At 47.6% G+C, this 27,348-nt stretch overlaps 1 protein-coding gene across 1 annotated transcript; it reads left to right on the forward strand.

Annotated features, from left to right (window-relative positions):
- LOC144480283 (uncharacterized) lies at positions 1-26,827 on the forward strand. Its single transcript, XM_078199627.1, has 3 exons — positions 1-75; positions 16,167-16,227; positions 24,987-26,827. The coding sequence occupies exons 1-3, from the start codon at positions 65-67 to the stop codon at positions 25,452-25,454; spliced, it is 540 nt and encodes a 179-aa protein (XP_078055753.1). The 5' UTR covers positions 1-64; the 3' UTR covers positions 25,455-26,827.
- Positions 26,828-27,348: the final 521 nt, after the last annotated feature.

Genomic DNA, 27,348 nt, shown 5'->3' on the forward strand with positions numbered 1-27,348 from the left:
TCCTAAAGTGCCCGGCATAGCATTCCAGTAACACTCAAGATCAGCTGAGATCGAACCACTCTCCATGATGAAGAGGTAAAGTGGGAATTATATTGTTATATTTTAATCTCTTGTTAAATGTAAAGATATTTGACATAGTCACAGTTTAAAACCTGGCTATACTGTTTCTTTCATCTTTAGACTTTAGTGGGCTTTTTCAAACTATAGTCTTGAGACATGTGAATCAGATTCGCTCCTACAATGGCAAGCAATGTTAAAAGTTAAAGTTTATTTATTAGTCACAAGTAAGGCTTATACTTCAATGAAATTGCTGTGAAAATTCCCTAGTCGCCACACTCCAGCACCTGTTCGGATACACTGAGAGAGAATTTAGCATGGCCAATTCACCTAACCAGCACAACTTTGTGGGAGGAAACCAGAGAACCCGGAGGAAACCCACGCAGACACAGGGAGAACGTGCAAACTCCACACAGACTGTGACCCAAGCCGGGAAGCGAACCCAGGATCCTGTGAGGTAGCAGTGCTAACCACTATGCCACCGTGCTGCCCCTGTTTCATCTTCAGTAAGATAAAAGCAAAATACTGCGGATGCTGGAATCTGAAGCAAAAACAGAAAATGCTGGAAAATCTCAGCAGATCTGACAGCATCTGTGGGGAGAGAGCCAATGTTTCGAGTCTAGATGACCCAGAACAAAGAGTCATCTACACTCGAAACATTGGCTCTATTCTCTCCCCACAGATGCTGTCAGACCCGCTGAGATTTTCCAGCATTTTCTGTTTTAGTTTCATCTTCAAGACTCACAGTTCACCCTGGGTCTGCTTTGCATGGTTCTGATCCTTTGTTAGTTTGAATGCTTTCTTTTCCTTGATTAACAATGTCCTGTCGTCAATGTACCGAACATCCCTTCAGGCCGATGATCTGTCAGTATCACGTATGTATAAAGTTTTACTCACATTAAGCCCTAATATAAACTCTCTGGAAAACTGACCAAAGCCGTAAGACTTGCTTGCGTACAAGGGCGGAACTTCCCCATCCCGCCCGCCATGGAAATCTTAGCGGATGGGATATGGACCATGCAAAGGTCCATTGACCTCAGGTGGGATTTTCTGGTCTTGGAGGCGAGCGTGATTGGAAAATTCCACTCAAAGGAAGGAGTTGTGTCCCAAAGCTTCCCTTACAACCACTAAAGTACTTTTTGAAGTGCCCTCTCTGATGTAATGCAGTGGCAGCCAGTTTTCCCACAGACAGCAACGTGGCAATGGCCAAGTCATTTGTTCCAGTGACGTTGGGTGAGGGATAACCTTTGGCCTGGTTGCCGGGAGCAACACCCCCTGCTCTTCTTCAAATACCCTGTTGGTTCTTTCACTTCCACTAGGGCAAGGTCCTAACCTTAACCTTGCATCTCAAAGATGGCGCCTCTGACAGTGCAGCACTCCCTCAGTCTTTAGATTAGAACTCACAGCCTTCTGACTAACAGATGGGGGTGCGCCAACTAAACCACAGCTTGAGCCTAGATGATGGGCCTGATTTTACCAAAACTTCGCGCTGGCGCGGTAAAGTTGTGCATCGGGCCTTTAACGCGATCTGCACCCTTTGTGGGAGGAAACCAGAGCACCAGAGGAAACCCACGCAGACACAGGGAGAACGTGCAAACCCAGATTGCGCCTTTACCGACACCCGATTCCAGCCACGACCAGCCACAGGTTACTCTTCCCTGCAGGTGCGAGAGAGCGGGAGAGATGGCTGTGGCTGGTAGTGTACCAGTGATGGTGCCAGGAGGGATCGGCCACAGACAGGCAGCGGAACCCCCCCCAACCAGAGGATGATACATCACACCCCCTCTCCCCCCCCCCACCCCCAGGGGATGATACGTCACACCCCCTCTCTTCCCCCCCCCAGGGGATGAGACGTCACACCCCCTCTCTTCCCCCCCCCTAGGGGATGAGACGTCACACCCCCTCCCCTCCCACCCCCCCAGGGGATAATCGGTCACACCCCCTCCCCTCCCACCCCCCCCCCCCCCCCCCCCCCCCCCCCGACCAGAGGATGAACATCAGAGAGCCGCTCTCTCCGCTTTCTGTGGGAGGAAACTGGAGCACCCGGAGGAAACCCACGCAGACACGGGGAGAATGTGCAAATTCCACACAGACAGTGACCCAAGTCGGGAATCGAACCCAGGTTCCTGGAGCTCTGAGGCAACAGTGGTCGTCCCAACCTACCTCCACTCACCTGATGAAGGAGCAGCGCTCCGAAAGCTCGTGATTCCAAATAAACCTGCTGGACTTTAACCTAGTGTTGTGAGACTTCTAACTGTATTAGATTTAGTTATGTTAGTTTAATCCTTAGTATAAAAGATGTGTCACATGCCTATACTGGACAATAAACTTTATTGATGTTCAAGCTCAGTGTTCTCTGATTGTGTACACATCCATAAATTGGAAATACGCTACGTGTGTGCATTGAGAATTATTTATAGACAAACATAACAGGTTATGTTTTAGAATATTTAGAATATTGTGTACAATTCTGTCGCCATACTACCAGAAGGATGTGGATGCTTTGGAGAGGGTACAGAAAAGGTTTACCAGGATGTTGCCTGGTCTGGAGGGTTTTAGCTATGAGGAGAGGTTGGATAAACTCGGTTTGTTCTCACTGGAACGACTGAGGTTGAAGGGTGACCTGACAGAGGTTAACAAGATTATGAGTGGCATGGACAGAGTGGATAGTCAGATGCTCTTTCCTAGGGTAGAAAAGTCAAGGGGACATAGGTTTAAGGTGCGTGGGGAAAAGTTTAGGGGAGATGTGCGAGGCAAGTTTTTTACACAGAGAGTGGTGAATGTCTGGAACGCGCTGCCCGGGGAGGCGGTGGGAGCAGGTACGATAGCGGCATTTAAGGGGCAACTAGATGAATGCATGAATAGGATGGGAATGGAAGGTTACGGACTCTGTAAGTGCATACGGTTTTAGTTTAGGCAGGCATCATGATCGGCGCAGGTTTGTAGGGCCATAGGGCCTGTTCCTGTGCTGTACTGCTCTTTGTTCTTTGTTCATCTGTGTACTCAGGAACACAGGGCTAATTTAGTGCCGTCCACCTTGTGTGGTGTCCAATCGACCACAGCTAAAGTGAGATGAACCAGATAAAATTCTTAGTACATGTGAATGAATGATTAATGAGGACCTTCAATAAAATAATGCGATATATCTGATAGGTGCAACTTAATTTTTATTTTAAAATACAACGCCCCGTGGCTGCCTTCATAAACCACTTAGTCTTGGTTTTAATATTGCTTGGACCTTGAAATGCATTGTGCAATTGGTGGCATAAAAGTATTAATGATTTTAAATCATCACTTCCATTAAAATATTGAACAAATAAATTTTGTACGAAGGCATTATTAATATCCTGATGTTGCAACGATGCTGTTTCAAGGTATTGATATTTCATTTGGCCAACAGTTAGCGTGATGTTTTTAAGATGCGTGTTGGCACCAGAGTGTGTGTTAATTGTATATTGATTAAGCTTAATAATATGCAGGCTGTGGGCATGAACTGGGCATTCACTTGAGCCCTCTGTAAATAGACAGAGACAATAGCTGTAGTTATTGGGTTAGGGGTTGCATGCTTGTAATGTGTAACTCTGTAAATAAATACCAAAGTGTGGATAAAAGATATGCTCCAGTGCTAATCTTCGTCAACTGACTTTCTGGAGTAGTACAATGTGAACCATCATTTAGTAAAACGTTTAAACTTGCCAAAGGAAGGATTAAATATCCTCAAAAAGGAAGAAAATGCACGGCCATGGGGATAGCTCAGGAGAGTGGCTATAATTGGGTAGATTTTTGAAAAGCGGGCATTGGACAGGAGGTCAAATGGTTTCCTTGCAAGTTTTGTGATTTTATTTTATAAATAAAACTTCCCCTAAATCTCTTATTAGGGTGCTAACCTCAGGAGAACATCTTCGCTGCAACAAGGGGTATTCCCCCTTATCCACAACATGCACACTTCCTGCCATCTTGTGTAATGTTGTCAGCATAATGCTGACATGTGGCAGTTGGTGGCGCAGTGGTATTGTCGCTGGACTAGTGATCCAGAGACCCAGGTAATGCTCAGAGTTCAAATCTCACCACGGCAGATGGTGAAATCTGAATTCAATAAAATTCTTGAATTAAAAGTCTAATGATGACCATGAAACCATTGTCGATTGTCGGAAAATCCATCTTGTTTTCACTAATGTCCTTTAGGGAAGGAAATCTGCCGTCCTTACTTGGTCTGGCCGACATGTGACTCCAGGTCCATAACAATGTGGTGACTCTTAACTGCTCTCTGAATTGCCCTACGGCTGGGTAGCATGGTGGCACAGTGGTTACACTGCTGCCTCACAGCGCTCGGGACCCGGGTTCAATTCCCGGCTTGGGTCACTGTCTGTGTGGAGTCTGCACGCTCTCCCCGTGTCTGCGTGGGTTTCCTCCGGGTGCTCCGGTTTCCTCCCACACTCTGAAAGACGTGCTGGTTAGGTGCATTGGTCATGCTAAATTCTTCCTTAGTGTACCCGAACAGGCACCGGAGTGTGGCGACTGGAGGATTTTCACAGTAACTTCATTGCCGTGTTAATGTAATACTTGTGACATAAACTTATTTTTAAACTAAACTTTTTTTAAAAATCGCCAAGAGAGACACTCAGTTCAAGGGCAGTTAGGGATGAATTAAAAAAAACTTGGGGGTAGGAGCGTGCTGGTATCCACCAGGAACCAGGCTGAGACTGCTCAGACTCACTTTACTGAGGGTCTATAGAACCAACAGAGAGAGGATACTTTGATTCCTATGGCTTACAATGAATGAACAATGCTAGTGTGAGTCTCCTGTCACTTGTGGGGGATGAAGTAGAAAGGGTCGAGAGCTTCAAGTTTTTAGGTGTCCAGATTACTAACAACCTGTCCTGGTCCCCCCATGCTGACACTATGGTTAAGAAAGCTCACCAACGCCTCTACTTTTTCAGAAGACTAAGGAAATTTGGCATGTCAGCTATGACTCTCACCAACTTTTACAGATGCACTATAGAAAGCATTCTTTCGGGTTGTATCACAGCTTGGTATGGCTTCTGCTCTGCCCAAGACCACAAGGAACTACAAAAGGTCGCGAATGTAGCCCAATCCATCACGCAAACCAGCCTCCCATCCATTGACTCTGTCTATACTTCCCGCTGCCTCAGCAAAGCATAATTAAGGACCCCACGCACCCCGGACATTCTCTCTTCCACCTTCTTCCGTCGGGAAAAAGATACAAAAGTCTGAGGTCACGTACCAACCGACTCAAGAACAGCTTCTTCCCTGCTGCCGTCAGACTTTTGAATGGACCTACCTTATATTAAGTTGATCTTTCTCTTCACCCTAGCTATGACTGTAACACTACATTCTGTACTCTCTCGTTTCCTTCTCTATGAACGGTATGCTTTGGCTGTATAGCGTGCAAGAAACAATACTTTTCACTGTATGTTAATACATGTGACAATAATAAATCAAATCAAATCTTAACCCACATCTGTTTGCCAACTGCACTGTGACTTTGTTAGCACAGGCAAGAAGGTGAGTGGGCTGTGTTGCTGTGTACCCATTACAAGTTCAACTCACAGGTGCCAGGATGCTTTGCCATGAATTTGATGTGTATCTAACCAGGGGGAACATCGATGTATGACAATCTCACACAAATAGATGGCCAGGCAAAGACAGTTCAACTACCCAATGTCTCTGTCTTTCTCAGAGCAACATTCAAGATGAACTATTTGGCAATAAAATCACGATAAAAACCTGCCACTGCGGCAACTGCTATTGTGACTCTGTGCCAGGTTCTGTTTCCAGTTCCCTGATATTGAAATCTGACTGATCTCTGACAGGAAAGATGATAAGAAAAATATGTGTAAAGGTTCGTGACTTGAAGAGGAAACCAGAAAGAATTGACTCTAAACAAATGGCATCTGATAAAAACATCAGGAGGGAAAAAAGGGATCAGCAAAGTTACAGGAAAAAGATGACTAACTTGGGCACTGCAATAAATTAGAGTTATATCCTGTGAGCAAGGTTCGGGGATATCACCAAGTGACCCCCCCCCCCCCCCCCTCCATTATCCTCAGAGTTGAAGCATTGTGCATGGGTAATTAGCTGGCAGAGTGGCTTAGAACACCATAACAACATCCTTTCTGTCTCTGGGAAATTGACACTGAGCAGATGCTGGTTGCAACAGCTCCATGGAAAATTAGTTTGGCTTCCAACACAGAATCATCCCCAATTTGAGTTCACAGTAAGAACGACCTTTGAAGGTAAGGATGGCAGTGGAGCAGAAAGGTACAGTGCTTAGCACTGCTGCCTCACAGCTTCAGGGATCCGGGTTCAATTCCCAGCTTGGGTCACTGTCTATGTGGAGTTTGCATGTTCTCTCTGTGTCCCCTGGGTGCTCCGGTTTCCTCCCGCAGTCCAAAAGATGTGCTGGTTAGGTGCACTGGCCATTGCTAAGTTCTCCCTCGGTCTACCCGAACAGGCGCCGGAGTGTGACGACTCGGGGATTTCCACAGTAACTTCATTGCAGTGTTAATGTAAGTCTACTTGTGACAAATAAATAAACTTTTACTTTAGGATTGAATGTATTCAAGAGGCGGCTAGATATAGCACTTGGGGCGAATGAGATCAAAGGAGAAAGCAGAATTAGGCTGTTGAGTTGGACGATCAGCCATGATCATAATGAATGGGGGAGCAGGCTCGAAGGGCCAAATGGCCTCCTCCTGCTCCCATCTTCTATGTTTCGATGTAGGATTGTTCACCTATTGAGGCAAGATAGAAGGTGCGAGAAGGGTTTGATGTTCAAACTGAGAACGACACAGCAGAAGAAACCTCGCTGATTTCCAGCAGCTATGATATCTTTTCATTTGACAACCACAAGCATCATTTAAAAACATCCTCATGCACAGCCTGGGACAAATAGCCTCATCGTGTATCTACACAGTGCACGGTTACAGATTAAATCAACCTGAGTCAAAAACAAGCAAACAAGCCCGCTGAGTGCGACACTGTGAAAGATATTGGCAAAGGTCAATTGATCTGAGCCAGAGACTTAATCATTTAATTAATGTCTCAAGAACAAAGAACAAAGAACAATACAGCACAGGAACAGGCCCTTCGGCCCCCCAAGCCCGCGCCGCTCCCCGGTCCAGGATTGAATCCTGAATCCAGGATCCCCGCCCAATTTTCCAGCCTATCTACATCCTAATATCCTATCCACCGAGCTGTCCCTCACAGCTACGATGCTTTGTTCATTACAACCTATTAACTCACCCCCACCCCCCCATTCCAGACCATGTGATCTCCAGGGAGAGGCGAAAACCCAGAGTGAAAACCCCAGGGCCAATATGGGGAAAAGAAAATCTGGGAAATTCCTCTCCGACCCCCTGTGGCGATCGAAACGAGTCCAGGAGATCACACTGGCCCTGATCAGAAAATGCTTCCCAACCCTATTCATTTCCACTTCTGCTTTACGAACACCATCTGAATTCCCTGCCCCCGAGACAGGTTCCCAACTATCCGCAGTCTCGCTCTGTACTGGCACCAGCAAGATGATCATAGAATGAAGCCTTGAAACGAGAAACAAAGAACAATTAGCCCGCGCCGCTCCCTGGTCCAAACTAGACCACTCTTTTGTATCCCTCCATTCCCACTCCGTTCATATAGCTGTCTAGATAAGTCTTAAACGTTCCCAGTGTGTCCGCCTCCACCACCTTGCCGGGCAACACATTCCAGGCCCCCACGACCCTCTGTGTAAAATATGTCCTTCTGATATCTGTGTTAAACCTCCCCCCCTTCACCTTGAACCTATGACCCCTCGTGAACGTCACCACCGACCCGGGGAAAAGCTTCCCACCGTTCACCCTATCTATGCCTTTCATCATTTTATACACCTCTATTAAGTCTCCCCTCATCCTCCGTCTTTCCAAGGAGAACAACCCCAGTTTCCCCAATCTCTCCTCATAACCAAGCCCCTCCATACCAGGCAACATCCTGGTAAACCTCCTCTGTACTCTCTCCAAAGCCTCCACGTCCTTCTGGTAGTGTGGCGACCAGAACTGGACGCAGTATTCCAAATGCGGCCGAACCAACGTTCTATACATCTGCAACATCAGACCCCAACTTTTATATTCTATGCCCCGTCCTATAAAGGCAAGCATGCCATATGCCTTCTTCACCACCTTCTCCACCTGTGACGTCACCTTCAAAGATCTGTGGACTTGCACACCCAGGTCCCTCTGCGTCTCTACACCCTTTATGGTTCTTCCATTTATCGTGTAGCTCCTCCCTACATTATTCCCACCAAAATGCATCACTTCGCATTTATCAGGATTGAACTCCATCTGCCATTTCTTTGCCCAAATTTCCAGCCTATCTATATCCTTCTGTAGCCTCTGACAATGTTCCTCACTATCTGCAAGTCCTGCCAGTTTTGTGTCGTCCGCAAACTTACTGATCACCCCAGTTACTCCTTCTTCCAGATCATTTATATAAATCACAAACAGCAGAGGTCCCAATACAGAGCCCTGCGGAACACCACTAGTCACAAGCCTCCAGCCGGAAAAAGACCCTTCTCATCTTTTCCTCTTCACAACTTACAAACTCAAGAGATGTAACTGAATTATGGCGATATTTGGCAATGTGTGAAATATCCCAGAGCTCATTGCCACTGGGACCATCATTTTTTAAATTCATTCATGGGACATGGGCGTCGCTGGCTTAGCCAGCATTTATTGCCCATCCCTAGTTGCCCTTGAGAAGGTGGTGGTGAGCTGCCTTTTTGAATCACTGCAGTCCACGTGCTGTGGGTTGACCCACAATGCCGTTAGGGAGGGAATTCCAGGATTTTGATCCAGTGACTGCGAAGGAACGGCGATATATTTCCAAGTCAGGATGGTGAGTGGCTTGGAGGGGAACTTGCAGGTGGTGGTGTTCCCATGTATCTGCTGCCCTTGTCCTTCTCGATGGAAGTGGTTGTGGGTTTGGAAGGTGCTATCTAAGGATCTTTGGTGAATTGCTGCAGTGCATCTTGTAGATAGTACACACTGCTGCTACTGAGCGTCGGTAGTGGAGGGATTGAATGTTTGTAGATGTGGTGCCAATCAAGCAGGGCTGCTTTGTCCTGGATGGTGTTGAGCTTCTTGAGTGTTGTTGGAGCTGCACCCATCCAGGCAAGTGGGGAGTATTCCATCACACCCCTGACTTGTGCCTTGTAGATGGTGGATAGGCTTTGGGGAGTCAGGAGGTGAGTTATTCACCGCAGGATTCCCAGCCTCTGGCCTGCTCTTGTAGCCACTGTGTTTATGTGGTGAGTCCAGTTGGTTTCTGGTCAATGGTAACCCCAAGGATGTTGACAGTGGGGGATTCAGTGATAGCTACACCATTGAATGTTAAGGGGCGGTGGTTACAGTGTCTCTTATTGGTGATGGTCATTGCCTGGCATTTGTGTGGCGTGAATGTTACTTCCACTTGTCAGCCCAAGCCTGAATATTGTCCAGACCCTGTTGCATTTGAACATGGACTGCTTCAATATCTGAGGAGTCGCGAATGGTGCTGAAGATTGTGCAATCATCGGTGAACATCTCACTTCTGACCTTATGATGGAGGGAAGGTCATTGATGATCTAGCTGAAGATTGTTGGGCCTAGGACACTACCCTGAGGGACTCCTGCAGAGATGTCCTGGAGCTGAGATAACTGGCCTTCCACAACCACAACCATCTTCCTATGTGCCAGGTATGATTCCAACCAGCGGAGAGTTTGCCCCTGATACTCATTGATTCCAGTTTCGCTAGGGCTCCTTGATGCCGTTCGAATGCGGCTTTGATGTCAAGGGCTGTCACTCACACCTCACCTCATCATTGGCTCTTTAGTTTAGTGATTGGGCAACAAAAGTTAGATACCTGTGAATTTTATCTGGGTGCAATATAAGAGAGGTCCTGGACTTGTTCTGGTGCTATGTAGCTGGGTACTTCCCACCCGTATTAACTCCGTGTGACGGTTAAGGTTAAAGCAAAGTGGCCATAGTCCCAAATGACAATAGGCTGCTCTTCTCTTGGAGGGGGAGAGCTGACTAGTGGTGATTTAACCTGAGGGTCACCCCACCTCAGGCGAGGGCCAAGTTTGAGAAGGCGGTGTCTTCATGAATAACCTCAGCCGGTACGGGAATTGAACCCACGCTGTTGGTATCACTCCACATCACAAACCAGCTGTCCAGCCTGTAGCTCCGGTACAAATGACAAACAGTACAGATGTGACCTGATACACCGATGGTTCAAGTGCCAGTCAATGATTGGGCACAGAGTTTGCTCTCGGTCAGGGTGGCTTATTTCCATTGCTGAGCCCAGAATGAAATTGAATTATCAAGCGGCATGGTGGCACAGTGGTTAGCACTGCTGCCTCACAGCGCCAGGGACCCGGGTTCGATTCCTGGCTTGGGCAACTGTCTGTGTGGAGTTTGCACATTCTCCCCGTGTCTGCATGGGTATCCTCTGAGTGCTCCGGTTCCCTCCCACAGTCTAAAGATGTGCAGGTGAGGTAGATTGACCATGCTAAATTGCCCCTTAGAAACCCAAGATGTGTAGGTCAGGGGATTGGCCATGCTAAATGTATAGGGGATCATAGGGATAGGGTGTGGGGGGGAGGGGGGAGCGGGTCTGGGTAAGATGCTCTGTCAGAGAGTCACTGCAAACAGGATGGGCAGTGTACGATTTCTCTGATCCTATGAACTTACCTTCCTGGAATCACCCTAATCACTCTGCAAACATGCGCATAAATTGTCTTACTCCTTCCTGTTCAAGAAAAAGCCCTCCTGTCAGTCAAACTGAGAAGAGGTTTCTATCCTAACGGACCAGGTAAGGACAGTCGCATTAGTTTGGAATTTTTGGTCCGTTGGCCAAACAAGAATATGGAAATAAGTGGGAATTCGGAATTCCCATTCCCAGTCCGATTCCATGTTGACAATGGCAAACAGCTGTGTGCCATCACAATCCTGCTTCTCCATGCCAAGCCAGTGTCGGTGAGTGAGTGAGTGAGAGAGTGAGTGAGAGAGTGAGTGAGTGAGTGAGTGAGTGAGTGAGTGAGTGAGTGAGTGAGTGAGTGAGTGAGTGAGTGAGTGAGTGAGTGAGAGAGTGAGTGAGTGAGAGAGTGAGTGAGAGAGAGAATGAGTGAGAGTGAGAGAGAGTGAGAGAGTGAGAGAGTGAGTGAGAGAGTGAGTGAGTGAGAGAGTGAGAGAGTAAGTGAAAGAGTGAGTGAGAGAGTGAGTGAGAGAGTGAGTGAGAGAGAGAATGAGTGAGAGTGAGAGAGTGAGTGAGAGAGTGAGTGAGAGAGTGAGTGAGTGAGTGAGAGTGTGAGTGAGTAAGTGAAAGAGTGAGTGAGAGAGTGAGTGAGAGAGAGAGTGAATGTGAGAATGAGTGAGTGAGTGGAGTGAGTGAGTGAGTGTGAATGAGAGAGTGTGGGTGGGTGAGTGAGTGAGTGAGTGGAGTGAGTGAGTGTGAATGAGAGAGAGTGTGGGTGGGTGAGTGAGTGAGTGAGTGAGTGGAGTGAGTGAGTGAGTGAGTGAGTGGAGTGAGTGAGTGAGTGGAGTGAGTGAGTGTGAATGAGAGAGAGTGTGGGTGAGTGAGTGAGCGAGTGAGTGGAGTGAGTGAGTGAGTGAGTGGAGTGAGTGAGTGAGTGGAGTGAGTGAGTGAGTGAGTGAGTGGAGTGAGTGAGTGAGTGAGTGAGTGAGTGAATGAGTGAGTGAGCGAGTGAGTGGAGTGAGTGAGTGAGTGGAGTGAGTGAGTGAGTGGAGTGAGTGAGTGAGTGGAGTGAGTGAGTGAGTGAGTGAGTGAGTGAGTGAGTGAGTGAGTGAGTGATAATAATAATAATCAGTATTCCTGAAATAATCCTGAATGTTAGGCCTACGGATCGGGACAATGGCAATTCCTTTCTGCATTTATTTTCTCCACTGACACAGCCTTTCACAGCAGCGTCACTGGATATGTTCTGGATGGCAACATGACAGCACATATTTCTTATATTATTTTACACTTTGTGAACAAGCAGTGGCTGATATTAGTGTCCCTGGCAGGGCTCAGTGAAAGCTAATGCTGATAGAAACACAATCACCAGTGGGGATGACAGGCACAGCTTTTGCTAATGCATTTCCTGCCTTTTCAGACGGATCTCAATAGCACTGGGAGTGTTTGAGGATGCAGCCTGAATCCAGATTAGCAGCAAAGTTTATATTCATGGTGTAGTCAGTCATAGAATCCCGACAGTGCAGAAGGAGGCCGTTTGGCCCATCGAGACTGCACAGACTCTCCCAAAGAACATCCCAGCCAGGCCCACCTGCATCGCTGTGGATGCTACATTGTTGAATACATTTAAGTCTGGGATAAACAGGGCGGCACGGTAGCACATGGTTAGCACTGCTGCCTCACAGCGCCAGGGACCCCGGTTCAATTCCAGCCTCGGGTCACTGTCTGTGTGGAGTTTGCACATTCTTGCTGTGTCAAAGAACAGTACAGCACAGGAATAGGCCTTCGGCCCTCCAAGCCTGCGCCAATCATGATGCCTGCCTAAACTAATACTTTATGCAGTTACAACGTCCTTCCATTCCCATCCTATTCATGTATTCATCGAGTTGCCCCTTAAGTGCCGCTATCGTACCTGCTCCCACCACCTCTCTGGGCAGCGCGTTCCAGACATTCACCACCCTCTGTGTAAAAAAGCTTGCCTCGCACATCTCCTCTAAACTTTTCCCCACGCACCTTAAATCTATGTCCCCTAATACTTGACTTTTTTATCCTAGGAAAGAGCATCTGACCATCTACTCTGTCCATGCCACTCATAATCTTGTAAACCTGCATGGATTTCCTCCGGGTGCTCCGGTTTCCTCCCACAGTCCAAAGATATATGTGTTATGTTGTTTGGCCATGATAAATTTATCCTAGTGTCAGGGGGATTAGCAGGTTAAATGTGTCGGGTGACGGGAATAGGGCCTGGGTGGGATTGTGCTCGGTGCAGACTCGATGGGCCAAATGGCCTCCTTTTACACTGCAGGGATTCTATGATTCTATTTTTGGTCTGTCAGAGAATTAAGAGATATAGGGAGTGGGAGGGAAAATGGAGTTAAAGCCCAAGATCAGCCATGATCGTATTGAATGGCAAAGTAGGATTAACAGGTCATCTGGTCTACTCCTTCCTTTGTTTCTTCTGTGTTCTTGTGTCCACTTTTTCTGTGGTCATTCCATCGAATAATGCATCTGTTTCCTCCATGTTTGCACTGGATAAACAAATCAAACTTGCCCTCTGATTTCCAGCTGGGTTTTGCCAGGGTTATGTTGCGAGTCGATGATCTCAGGCTTCCTGGTCAAATTCAGAAGCACTGACATGTGAGTGCAGAAAAGTGTCTGTGCGCTGAATAAGACATTAGGCAGTGTGATGATGCCAGCCTAATACAACAGTACAAGATGTGCAGTTTATGGAATAAAGGGCAGTGGATAGGTGAGTGAATTAGAATAGCGTAAGGGCAAACTACCTTCTTGGGAAACTGGTTTCATTCACAATGGAACAACCCACCATCTCTGTGTCCCCTCCGAGCATTACTAATTTAAGAAGCTTTGCTTTTTAATGTTACATTTTTTTTTATTCATTCGTGGGACATGGGCGTCGTTGGCTGGCCGGCATTTATTGCCCATCCCTAGTTGCCTTTGAACAGAGCGGCCATTTCAGAGGGCAGTCAACCACATTGCTGTGGCCCTGGAGTCACATGTAGGTCAGACCGGGTAAGGACGGCAGATTTCCTTCCCTAAAGGACATTAGTGAACCAGATGGGTTTTTCTGACAATCGACACAATGGTTTCGTGGTCATCAGTAGATTCTTAATTCCAGATATTTTAAAATTGAATTCAAATTCCACCATCTGCCGTAGCGGGATTCGAACCCGGGTCCCCCAGAACATTAGCTGAGTTGCTGGATTAATAGTCTAGCGATAATATCACTAGGCCATCACCTCCCCTTGCATGGAATTACATAGAATAGAGAGAACATGGACATTTGGCCCAGCCAGCTGATTTTTATAATCCATTTCACCCTCTCCCCATCTAATTTTGGCACAGTAGCGCACAATAACAAAGCTCAAAGCTTTGACAAAAGGTCATCTGGACTCGAAACGTCAGCTCTTTTCTCTCCTCACAGATGCTGCCAGACCTGCTGAGATTTTCCAGCATTTTATCTTTTGGTTCCAGGTCCCTGGAGCTGTGAGGCAGCAGTGCTGATCACTGTGTCACCGTGCCGCCCACATTTGTAGCATTTTAAGTTGCTACTCTTATTCAGCAATGTTAAGGAGTAATGTTAATCCAACGCTTCTATTTGGTGTTCTCATGTGAAGGAGGGAAAAATGACTTTGAAGTATAAATCATTTATTAAAAAGAGCCAGTGATCTGAAGTATATGGAAATTAAGTTAACATTTGGTTAGATGAGCCCTGGGCAATGGGCCCTGATAACATTCCAGCAATAGTACTGAAGATTTGTGCTCCAGAACTTGCCGCTCCCCTAGCCAAGCTCTTCCAGTCCAGTTACAACACTGGCATCTACCCAACAATGTGGAAAATTGCCCGGGTATGTCCTGTACACAAAAAGCAGGACAAATCCAACCTGGCCAATTACCGCCCAATCTACTCTCGATCATCAGTAAAGTGATAGAAGGGGTCATCGACAATGCTATCAAGCAGCACCTGCTCAGCAATAATCTGCTCAGTGACGCCCAGTTTGGGTTTCGCCAGGGTCACTCAGCTCCTGACCTCATTACAGCCTTGGTTCAAACTTGGACAAAAGAGCTGAATTCCAGAGGTGAGGTGAGAGTGACAGCCCTTGACATCAAGGTCGCATTCGACCGAGTGTGGCATCAAGGAGCCCTAGCGAAACTGGAGTCAATGGATATCAGGGGGCAAACTCTTCGCTGGTTGAAGTCATACCTGGTACATAGGAAGATGGTTGTGGCTGTGGAGGGTCAGTCATCTCAGCTCCAGAACATCTCTGCAGGACTCCCTCAGGGCAGTGACCCAGGCTCAACAATCTTCAGCTGCTTCACCAATGACCTTCCCTCCATCATAAGGTCAGAAGTGGGGATGTTCACCGATTGCACGATGCTCAGCACCATTCGCGACTCCTCAGATACTGAAGCAGTCCATGTTCAAATACAACAGGATCTGGACAATATCCAGGCTTGGGCTGACAAGTGGCAAGTAACATTCATGCCACACAAATGCCAGGCAATGACCATCACCAATAAGAGACACTCTAACAATCACCCCTTGACTTTCAATGGTGTTACCATCACTGAATCCCCCACTGTCAACATCCTTGAGGTTACCATTGACCAGAAACTCAACTGGACTCAACCATGTTAACACAGTGGCTTCAACAGCAGGTCAGAGGCTAGGAATACTGCGGCGAGTAACTCACCTCCTGACTCCCCAAAGCCTGTCCACCGTCTACAAGGCACAAATCAGGAGTGTGATGGAATACTCCCCACTTGCCTGGATGGGTGCAGCTCCAACAACATTCAAGAAGCTTGACACCATCCAGGACAAAGCAGCCCCGCTTGATTGGCACCACATCTACAAACATCCACTCCCTCCACCACCGACGCTCAGTAACAGCAGTGTGTACTATCTACAAGATGCACTGCAGCAATTCACCAAGGATCCTTAGACAGAACCTTCCAAACCCATGACCACTTCCATCTAGAAGGACAAGGGCAGCAGATACATGGGAACACCACCACCTGCAAGTTCCCCTCCAAGCCACTTACCATCCTGACTTGGAAATATATCAGTGTTTCTTCACAGTCGCTGGGTTAAAATCCTGGAACTCCCTCCCTAACGGCATTGTGGGTCAACCCACAGCACGTGGACTGCAGCGATTCAAGATGGCAGCTCACCACCGCCTTCTCAAGGGACAACCAGGGATGGGCAATAAATGCTGGCCCAGCCAGCGACACGCATGTTCCTCAAATGAATAATAAAAAGATGGAGAAAACAGTAAAGCACAAACTGTTATAAACACAGGAAGAAAGTTTGATAAGTGTGAAATTTATTTCCTGCATTAACTTGTATTTTTTTTGGATTTCAGGGTCTTTACTTTTGTGGTTGGATCAATGCTTCTTCTCCACACTGTTATTGTCAAGTCTGAGGTAAGTAACATGATTGACTAACGTGCTGAGTGTAGGAAGCAACAGATACCTAGAAGGGGATAGCAAAGCACACATCCAACCTGAAGGCCTGTACGACATCTATTCCACTCCATTATTGATGGCACAGTGGTTAGAACTGCTGGCTCACAGTGCTAGGGACTCAGGTTCGATTCCCAGCCTTGGGTCACTGCCTGTATTGAGTTTGCACATTCTCCCCGTATCTGCGTGGGTTTCCTCCAGGTTCTCCAGTTTCCTCCCACAGTCCAAAGATGTTCAGGATAGGTGGATTGGCCATACTAAATTCTCCCTCAGTGTACCCAAACAGGCGCCAGAGTGTGGCGATTAGGGATTTTCACAGTAACTTCATTGCAGTGTTAATGTAAGCCTACTTGTGACACTAATAAATAAATAGAATAAAATATTGTATGAAATTAAATGTAGAGAAAAAAGGTTTGTGACTATATTAAGAACTTCTTTCATCCACTAGAATCATAGAGTTCCTATAGTGCAGAAGGAGGCCATTCGGCCCATCGAGCCTGTACCAACCACAATCCCACCCTGGCCCTATCCCCATAACCCCACGCATTTTTCCTGCTGATCCCCCTGGCAATAAGGGTCAATTTAGCACGGCCAATCAACCTAACCCACACATCTTTGGGCTGTGGGAGGAAACCTAAGCACCCGGAGGAAACCCACGCAGACACGGGGAGAACGTGCAAACTTCACACAGTCAGTGACCCGAGGCCGGAATTGAACCTGGCTCCCTGGTGCTGTGAGGTAGCAGTGTTAACCACTGTGCCACCCCCAGCCCCTAGCTGGTGGGCAGGATTCTCCTGTCTCGTCTGTGGTGGGACCCGTTGCGAGTGAGAATGGAAAATTTGGCGTTCCAGTCAAAATTCCATTCATTTTCAGGGCTCCAGAAGACCCTAGGTGCGGACCTGGACAGAAGATTTCAGTCAATATGTTTGCTCAGCTCCAGTCTCCTTACAACCTTGATACATACATGGGCACAAGATCTGAATGCCAGCGATGAGGTGCACTTGGCATCAAAGAAAGCATTTGACCCAAAAACAAAGTCAATGGGGCTCAGTAGGAAAGATCTCCACTGGCAGGTGTATATGCCACAAAGGGACATAAAGACCAATCATCTTATACCCAGGACATAGAAACATAGAAAATAGAAATAGGAGTAGGCCATTCGGCCCTTCAAGCCTGCTCCGCCATTCATTTTAATCATGGCTGATCATTCAATTCAATATCCTGATTCCCCCTTCCCCCCATATCCCTTGATCCCTTTAGCCCCAAGAGCTATATCTAATTTCTTCTTGAAATCACACAACATTTTGGCCTCAACTGCTTCCTGCGGGGGTGAATGTCACATATTCATCACTCTCTGGGTGAAGAAATTTCTCCTCACCTCAGTTCTAAAAGGTTCACCTCAAACTATGACCCCTAGTTCTGGACTCCCCCACCATCGGGAACATTCTTTCTAATTCTACCCTGTCTAACCCTGTTAGAATTATATACGTTTCTATGAGATCCCCTCTCACTCTTCTAACCCTATTATAGAAAGGATATTATTAAACTAGAAAGAGTGCAGAAAAGATTTACTAGGATGCTACCGGGACTTGATGGTTTGAGTTATAAGGAGAGGCTGGATAGACTGGGACTTTTTTCTCTGGAGTGCAGAAGGCTGAGGGGTGATCTTATAGAGGTCTATAAAATAATGAGGGGCATAGATCAGCTAGATAGTCAATATCTTTTCCCAAAGGTAGGGGAGTCTAAAACTAGACGGCATAGGTTTAAGGTGAGAGGGGGGAGATACAAAAGGGTCTAGGGGGGCAATTTTTTCACACAGAGGATGGTGAATATCTGGATCAAGCTGCCAGAGGTAGTCAGGGCAGCACGGTAGCACAGTGGTTAGCACTGCTGCTTCACAGCTCCAGGGACCTGGGTTCGATTCCCGGCTTGGGTCACTGTCTGTGTGGAGTTTGCACCTTCTCCTCGTGTCTGCGTGGGTTTCCTCCGGGTGCTCCGGTTTCCTCCCACAGTCCAAAGATGTGCGTGTTAGGTTGATTGGCCATGCTAAAATTGCCCCTTAGTGTCCTGAGATGCGTAGGTTAGAGGGATTAGTGGGTAAATATGTAGGGATATGGGGGTAGGGCCTGGGTGGGATTGTGGTCGGTGCAGACCCGATGGGCCAAATGGCCTCTTTCTGTACTGTAGGGTTTCTATGATAGGCGGGTACAATTTTGTCTTTTAAAAAGCGTTTAGTTACATGGGTAAGATGGGTGTAGAGGGATATGGACCAAATGCAAGCAATTGGGACTAGCTTAGGGGTTTAAAAAAAAAGGGCGGCATGGACAAGTTGGGCCAAAGGGCCTGTTTCCATGCTGTAAACCTCTATAACTCTATTACTGCAGTAAATATAATCCTAACCGACTTAGTCTCTCATATGACCGAACTTGGCTTCAGGGGTTCCTCAGGCCAGTGTTCTAGGCCCAACCTGCTTAGATCAATGACTTTCCCTCTATGATGAAGGTCAGAAGTGGGAGATGTTTGCTGAAATCTGCACAGTGTTCAACTCCAGAGATAATTCCTCAGATACCAAAACAGTTCGTGCCTGCATGCAGCGAGACCTGGTAACAGGCAACCTTGCGACTGGTAGGTGACAAGTAATGTTTACACCACACGAGTGCCAGGCAACGATTGACAAAAACAACCAACTAAAATTAAATTTTAACAGCCAAGAACTTCTCTCAGTGATATGGAGTACCTCGATCTTTCATTTTAACAGGAACTCTTAGAGCCACGGTATTTATATGGATGGTCCAGTCCAGTTTCTGGTCAGTGGTAAACCCCAGGATATTGATGGTGGGGATCCAGCAATGATAATGCCATTGAGTGCCATGCGGAAATGGTTAGCCTGTTTTTGGTTGGAGATGTTCACTGCCTATCACTTCTGGTGTTGCGAATGGGCATTGTGAATCAGAGAATTATCCTGAATTTGGCAGCGACCGCAAGGCGCACAGATTCAACAGTAACTGATACCTCGGGAATTGAAGCCCGGGTTGCCCGAACTTTATTTTATTAATTATTAGTGCCACCAGTAGGCTTACATTAACACTGCAATGAAGTTACTGTGAAAATCCCCTAGTCGCCACACTCCTGTTCGGGTACACTGAGGGAGAATTTAGCCTGGCCAATGCACCTAACCAGCACGTCTGTCGGACCGTGGGAGGAAACCCACGCAGACACGTGGAGAACGTGCATAGACAGTGACCCAGTCGGGAATCGAACCTGGGTCCCTTGGAGCTGAGGTGAGATACCTCAATAATTTTTAAATCAGAGCCCAAGAGAAGTCATGGGTGAGGGAACGACTGTGTTCTAAGAAGTTAGATTCACCGCCTGAACATGCCGAGGACTCTTGTCCACGGCTGCCTATCTGAAACAGCGTTTGCTAGCTCCAGATAGGCCATCACTCATTCAGTGCAGTGATCAAAGTCCTTGTGTTTGCCCTGCCTGGCGCCTTAGCTCGCTGAGTGGGACTAAGCACAGACTCTGCAAAAGCGGCTAACACCCAAAAATTCTCATCCAAACACTTCTCCCTTTGCCACTGGTGCAATTTTGTTGTCAGTGATAATTGAGCAGTAGAACGATTGGCTCCAAATATAGGGCCCTAATTGTTCAGCACTTCTGTGCTCCCTGTTTGCATGATAGCTTGAATACTAATCAGCCACTATGCAGCAGCAAGAGAGAAGTCACTGCCAGTACCAACAAGCTGAGCAAAGCCTGGCATTGAATCAGCGCTGGTTTTAATGTCCAACTTCTAATGACCCAAAAGCATGTTGATATTTAAGACTTCACATCGCTGTAAACACCTTGCAAACTGAATGATAACAGGGTACCCTTTAAGTTATTTATGTACACATGAAATAGCCATCATCTTCCCTGTGTTATGTTTATAACCTCATTAACCAATTAAGGTTTGTGTGCAATTATGGCATTAATTCATTAAAATTAATCTCTCAACAATCAATTAAATCATGACCTTAATCTTAGTGCCAGCGATATTCATCAGTTAGTTCAATATTTTCCAATTCAAAGTGCAAATGGTTGGGTAAATATTAACTAGTGCTTATTATAATCTACCATAATTACTCATCCAATGGAAATAAGTCCTATTTTACAAATGGAACACACATTGGTCATGATTCTCCGAGGGTGGCACGGTGGCACAGTGGTGAGCACTGCTGCCTCACAGCACCAGGGACCCGGCTTGGGTCACTGTCTGTGTGAGTCTGCACATTCTCCCCGTGTCTGCATGGGTTTCTTCCGGGTGCTCCGGTTTCCTCCCACAGTCGGGAAGACGTGCTGGTTAGGTGCATTGGCCGTGCTAAATTCTCCCTCAGTGTACCCAAACAGGCGCCAGAGTGTGGCGTAATGTAAGTGTTAATGTAAGACTACTTGTGACACTAATGAATAAACTTGAATTGGGACTAAGTGCCAACGGGGAAGCCAGAGTGTTTCCCGCTGGCACTGGGAGCCTCTGCCAGATGGGGTCTCCCACTGAATGGATACAAGCCTATGCTTCCCAGGAAACCCGTAGGCAGACTGGCTTTTCAGAGATTGGAGCCCCGTTTTTAAAGGGCGCCCCAATCGCCATAGTCAGAGGAAGGCCCCCCTCCCCGAGAAAACGGAAATGGTGCCATCCCTCTGCTGACCAGGGGAGCACCACCAACCCTTCAGAAAAGAGGGGCATCCACCTCCCCTGCCACCATGTAAATAATGGCTCATCCCTCTCTCCCCCCCCACTCCACACCAGGCAGGCATGAGGGTGATCCGACCCAACCCCCTCCTCAATGTTTACATGGACTCCAAGCCTGATTGACAGCTCTGTTTTGTCAAAGGAATAAGTGGTCTGGAGAAGTGAAACCACCTATTCCCTTTGAAGAAAGCACAGCTGTCAATCAAGCTTCGAGTCTTTGTAAACATTGTGGTTAGGAACAATGGGAGCACTTGCGATGCATCCAAGTATGAAGGGAAAGATAAGTTAACACAGCTGACTGGAAGCGGAGTGGAAATCCATGAAGCTGTCAATGGAAGCCTATTTCAAAGCACTGCATGGTGAAATTGACAGAGGTTAAAGGTTTTCAATGGAATAGAGAGGGTTTCAAAGGTCTCAGCTTGCAAGGAGGATACAGAGATGTCAAATAAAAGCTGTATCAATGCATTAGGGCTGAGGGAATAGCTGTGGAGAAGGGACACCCCCCTCAGTGCAATTGGCATCTTCGCTCTCTCAGAGGACTTCAAAGGGGTCTGCCCACACCTGCAGCTTCTGACATAAAGGAAAACCACTGCTGCAGAAAGGAGTGCTGCAGTGATTTTAAATCCTGTCAAGTGACTGGGGGCATGGAGATTAAAGTGACCTGGCCACTTCAGAATTTTTGCAGTGACAGGCAGGAATTCAGATGTTGATCACAGAGCTGCCTGAAATCAACATGGTAAGAAGTTTAACAAGACCAGGTTAAAGTCCAACAGGTTTACTTGGTAGCAAAAGCTTTTGCTACCAAATAAACCTGTTGGACTTTAACCTGGTCTTGTTAAACTTCTTACTGTGTTTACCCCAGTCCAACGCCGGCATCTCCACATCATGAAATCACCATACCAGGGGTGACCTTCAGGTCTGCCAAGGCTAGATGGCGCAGCCCAGCCACGGGACCCCCATCGCAGGGGAGAGTGGTGAGATTAATCCCTTGCCCCCAGCCCGAGCCCACCGAACCCCAGGACCCTTTGAGTACCCTTCTTCTGCAGCCTGGTAGTGGCAGAGGGCAGGATCTCCTTGACCCTCCCTTGAGGCCCAAGACATTAGGCCAGGATGTCAGTGCCAGAGTGACAGGGGTAGTGCACCATTGCCAAGATGCGTAACCTGAAGGGTGGCTTGAGTGGGGGTCTGAGAGGGGGTGGCCTGTGTCGGGGATCTGAAGGGTGAGGGTGGCCTGAGTGCGGGTCTAAGCGGCGGGATGTGTGGGGGTCTGAGGGGGAGGGGGGCATGAGTTGGGGGAGTCAAATGGGAGGCTGTCTGGGGGTCTGAGGGGGGAGGGGGGGCCTGAGTGGCAGGTCAAAGGGGGGCTGTGTGAGCATCTGAGGGGGGGAGGGGGACCTGAGTGGGGGTCCAAGGGGAGGTTGTGCGGGGGTCTGAGGGGGAGGGGGCATGAGTGGGGGTCAAAGAGGAGCTGTGTGGGGGTCTGAGGGGGAGGGGGAGTATGAGTCGGGGGTCAAAGGGGGCTGTGTGGGGGTCTGAGGGGGAGGGGGAGTATGAGTCGGGGGTCAAAGGGGGCTGTGTGGGGGTCTGAGGGGGAGGGGGCATGAGTGGGGGTCAAAGAGGAGCTGTGTGGGGGTCTGAGGGGGAGGAGGAGTATGAGTGGGGGTCAAAGGGGAGCTGTGTGGGGGTCTGAGGGGGAAGGAGAGCCTGAGTGGGGGGTCAAAGGGGAGAGGGGGGCTAAATGGGGGGTCAGGTCAGGCCATCCTGCATGGTGGTGGGAGGGTGATCCATTATTTGAGTGGTTTTGGGTTGGGTGCTCCTATTTGCTGAGGGTTGGAGATGCTGGCCTGGGCCCCCAGGGTCCAGCACACCAGGTCCATGATTGCAAGGACCTGTTCCAAAGCCCGCCCAGCGCAGACCCTGCTGGAGAGGTGGGTGAACAGCGGGACAGAATTGAACCAGGCTTTAAGCTCACTAATCAGATTTTCATAGAGTCATAGAATCCCTACAGTACAGAAGGAGGCCATTCGGCCCATCGAGCTTGCACTGACAACAGTTCCATCCAGGCCCTATCCCCGTAACCCCAGGTAATCCCCCTGACACTAAGGAGAAATCCCACCCAGACCTGTTCCCCATAACCCCAAATATTTATCCCACTAACCCACCTAACCTACACATCTTTGGACATGTAGGGTCAATTTATCATGGCCAATCCACCTAACCTGCACATCTTTCGGACTGTGGGAGGAAACCGGAGCACCCGGAGGAAACCCACGCAGACACGGGGAGAACGTGCAGTCTCCGCACAGACAGTGACCCGAGCCGGGAATCGAAACCGGGTCCCTGGCACTGTGAGGCAGCAGTGCTAACCACTGTGCCACCGTGCCGCCCACAGTGCATTTGAATATTTCTCGGGTTCCTGCCCAGTCTGGGGCCGGCACGGCAGAATGGGAGCATCGAAACGGGTTCGGGGACCAGTAACAAAAACCTGTTCCACAGCCGACACCGGATTTTCCGAGCCATCGTGTTCCTCACTGGGAGTTAGCGGGCCTGGAGAACCGCGGGTATTATCTGCTCTAGATTCAGTTTCAGCCATTTAGATGGGTTTTCATATGTGTGGAGGTGATGGCAATCATATCGCAATCCTGGCCACTGAGATGGTCGTTCACCTTTTGCACAGTACGGTGACACTTAGATGATCCTAGGTCCAGTATAATGTGTCGTGTGCGGAATAAAAGACCGCCTCTCAAACAATGTTCCATAAACACATCTGCAGACAGGGCACCCTATTCCACCAAGCTGGTATTTCATTGTTTGAACCCTTGATGTCTTACTGAGCAACATTCTTAATTTCGTGCCAACCTGTGTTGAGTTGTGGTAGGGCCAAACCTGCTCTGAACTACCAAACATCTTTAACTGAGAAACACTTGCAGCCAGCAGAGAAAGGAGCGTTCTACTGGGATAAGCTTGTTGATCAGTGACTAAATCCTAACCCATTGTGCCATCCAGTCCCTCGATTACCATCGCCTGAAGGCCCAGGCCAGAGACTCCAAGGTACTTTGTGAAGTTAGGCTAGATCCTAAGTCTTACGTTTGATTTTGGTGTTAGGGTGAACACAGAGTGCTCAAATCATACTCCAGGTATGATTCAAGTGATCCACTAGGGAGCTTTTATCAAACAAAGTTTATTTGAGAACACAAATGTAACAGAATGAGCATAACTTTTTTTTAATCAACTACAAGATTCAAATGTGACACAGTGGGTGGGACTTTCCTATCCTACCTGTCATGGGAATCGTAGCGGGCAGGGATGGACTATTCAAAGGTTTGTTGACCTTGGGTGGGATTTTCTGATTTTGGGGTGAGCGCGGCTGGAAAATCCCATCCAGTATAATCCTTAACAGCTAGCTATCTATGTTGTTCCAAGCTAAACGCCATCCCACAAACACCACCCCACAGGCATACACCCTTCTTCAGACTTGGCACAGAAAGCAAGTATGCTCACGTGATGCTGGGTTTTGCAGCTTTTTAACACCTGCTGTGAACTGTTCCTTTGAACGTTGATTGAATATCCAAGGGTCCCCAGTCTGGGAGTCTTGGAATTTTCGGAAAGCCTCTGGGGAGAGAGAGAAAGACAGAAAGAGAGAGAGAAAGAGAGAAGCTGCCTTCTGCCATCAGCTCTTGGCAGCAACTGAAACAAACTAAAAACGTGGAATGCTCTGCAAAAAAAAAGTTGCCCCCAGGCATATCACCTGACCTGTCAATCATCCTCAATTAGGCTCCATTTAGCAATCCCAACGGACACTAAAAACCACAGGACCCTGCATTAGTTCAGATTAAAATCAGCATGATCTCCATTATATTGCTTCAGTAACAATTAAGGACACAGGCTACAGACAACACGGTGCCGACAAAATCCTGCAGAGAAAGATGATTAAAATACATTTCTTAAAGGCACACAACATCTCAATATTCTTTTGACTTTTACTCCACAGGAACTCCAAGCAGAGAACGTACTGCCTCATGGTGAGCCAGAAGAAGATCGAGACATGATTCACCACGGCCTCCCAGACAATCTTGTTCACCAACTCCAACCAGAGGTGCTAGTGTTGCATGAGACGCCAATGAATGAGCCCGAGGAAGATAGGGATATGATCCATCATGACACTTCCGATATTCCTCAGGAAGAACTCTGGGCAAGCAGAGAGCAGCTACACGAGACCTCAATGAATGAAGCGACAGAAGATGTGAGCGTCGATCGCAATGCCTTTGGGTATCTACTTCACACAAAGATGGTCTTGCCATATGAGCCGATGAACGAGCCAGAGGAGGATCGAGATATGATCCATCACGACCTCCCAGACAATCTTGTTCATAAGCTCCAGCCAGAGGTGTTAGTTCTACCTGAGGAGCCAATGAATGAGCCCGAGGAAGATCGAGACAGCATCCATCATGGGATCTGAATTCCTGATGGCCCTACAGCATGGGAACGCGGGACAAAGAGGCAGATTCAATTCAGATTCCATTAAGTGAACCTCCGTTTCCAAATATGAAGATACGACTACTGCAATCAAGATTAATAAACACGAGAACCCCAAATAACAGCCATCAGATCAAAATGGAAATTAAATGACCGATTACTTGGAAAATCAAGCTTTCAAACTTTAAGGCTCAGTTTGAGTCCAGAGATCTTAATATCATTGCATTGGTCGTGTGGCTATTTTTGATTTTTCACTGCTAACTCCTACTTTGTGCTGTGAATTAAGCACAGGCATTAAGACCTGCCAGTCAGGGAGCCACAAAACCCAGGTAGAATAATCCCACCTTTAGTATAAAAATTAGCATGATGCAAAACTGCGAGATAACAGTGGGAATTCCCCCCAGATCTGCTCTAACCTCTCTAGAGGTGTGATGGCCAACCCCCCTTGGGCGTGCAAAAGGTATTTTCAGTAAGGTTACAGTGATGTACCAAGAACGGATCTAATAAAATTCTTGGCCAAATGTGTATGAACATGTTAAAATTTTATCAAGAATTCCTCTCTCTCTCTTTCTCCATTATCTATCAATCAGCGTGGGAGGTGCGGCGGCACAGTGGTGAGCACTGCAGCCTCACAGTGCCAGGGAGCTGGGTTCGATTCCCGGCTTGGATCACCTAGTGTGTGAAGTCTGCACGTTCTCCCCGTGTCTGCGTGGGTTTCCTACGGGTGCTCCAGTTTCCTCCCACGGTCTGAAAGATGTGCTGGTTAGGGTGCATTGGCCATGCTAAATTCTCCCTCGACGTACCCGAACAGGCGCCGGAGTGTGGCGACTGGGAGATTTTCACAGTAACTTCATTGCAGTGTTAATGTGAGCCTACTTGTGACACTTTAAAATAAAAGTGAGTTGAATGCTCCTCTGAAACTGAAGAGCGAGGAATTTCTGAAAAAAATAGATGAAATATCCTTTGCTTTTACAGCTCGATGTAATTTCAAGCCCACTATATTCTGATGGTGTATCACATGCCATAAAAATCTTTCAGTTGTTCTGCCCTTAATGCCAAATTGAAACTAGCATTGGCAATTTCTTTTATTGTTAAGTACCTTTCGGCACTACTGGACAAACTGAATACGTGGAAAGTGAGTTCATCATTCCCTTTATTCTTTAACGATTAAAATCAATGTTATGAGTTTAAGAAACAAATTAAATATTTAGACGTGATTATCTATCACATATTACCAGCCCTGCGCTGCCCAACTGTATAAAAATGATGACGGTTAGAGATTGAATTAAGCTTGAATGTCAATTGTACATCACCGTACTTTTGCAGATTCACTCCGTTTAATGAACACTTTTCAATCACCCCACTGCCTTTGGTTTGTTTCCTTTGGGTTTCCATTCCTCCGTGCTCATGGCAATTAAATGTCACTGCGAGGAAATAGTGGAGTACAGAACCCACTGCCTCACAGCCATCGAGAAAAAGATGAATAGTGTTGAAAGATTCTCTGGCAGAACATATTGTGCGAGATTTTATGACCTCCCTCGTCCCGAAACCATAAAATCCCACCCAAGATCAATGGACCGTCCGATTGTCCGCCCCTCACCTGCTCCGATTCCCGCGGTGATCGGGGTGATAAAATTCCAGCCGCTCTCAGCCTTTGATATGCTGCAGGTTTGCACATTGCTACAATGATGAGAGCTCCCTGTACCCCTCCTGTGGAGACTGCTGCCTCTCATTGTCACTGGGTCCAAACAAATCTGACCGTCAACCCCACATTGTCAGCTGCAGTCTTCCTTCTGGGCAGATGGCCACCCTATTCTGATCGGCCACCTCGCCCCCTCTACCCTCACAATGCCTGGGCAGGGGGTGGGGGGTGGTGA

The sequence above is a fragment of the Mustelus asterias genome, chromosome 28, assembly GCF_964213995.1.
Source record: "Mustelus asterias chromosome 28, sMusAst1.hap1.1, whole genome shotgun sequence".
Lineage (NCBI taxonomy): Eukaryota > Metazoa > Chordata > Chondrichthyes > Carcharhiniformes > Triakidae > Mustelus > Mustelus asterias.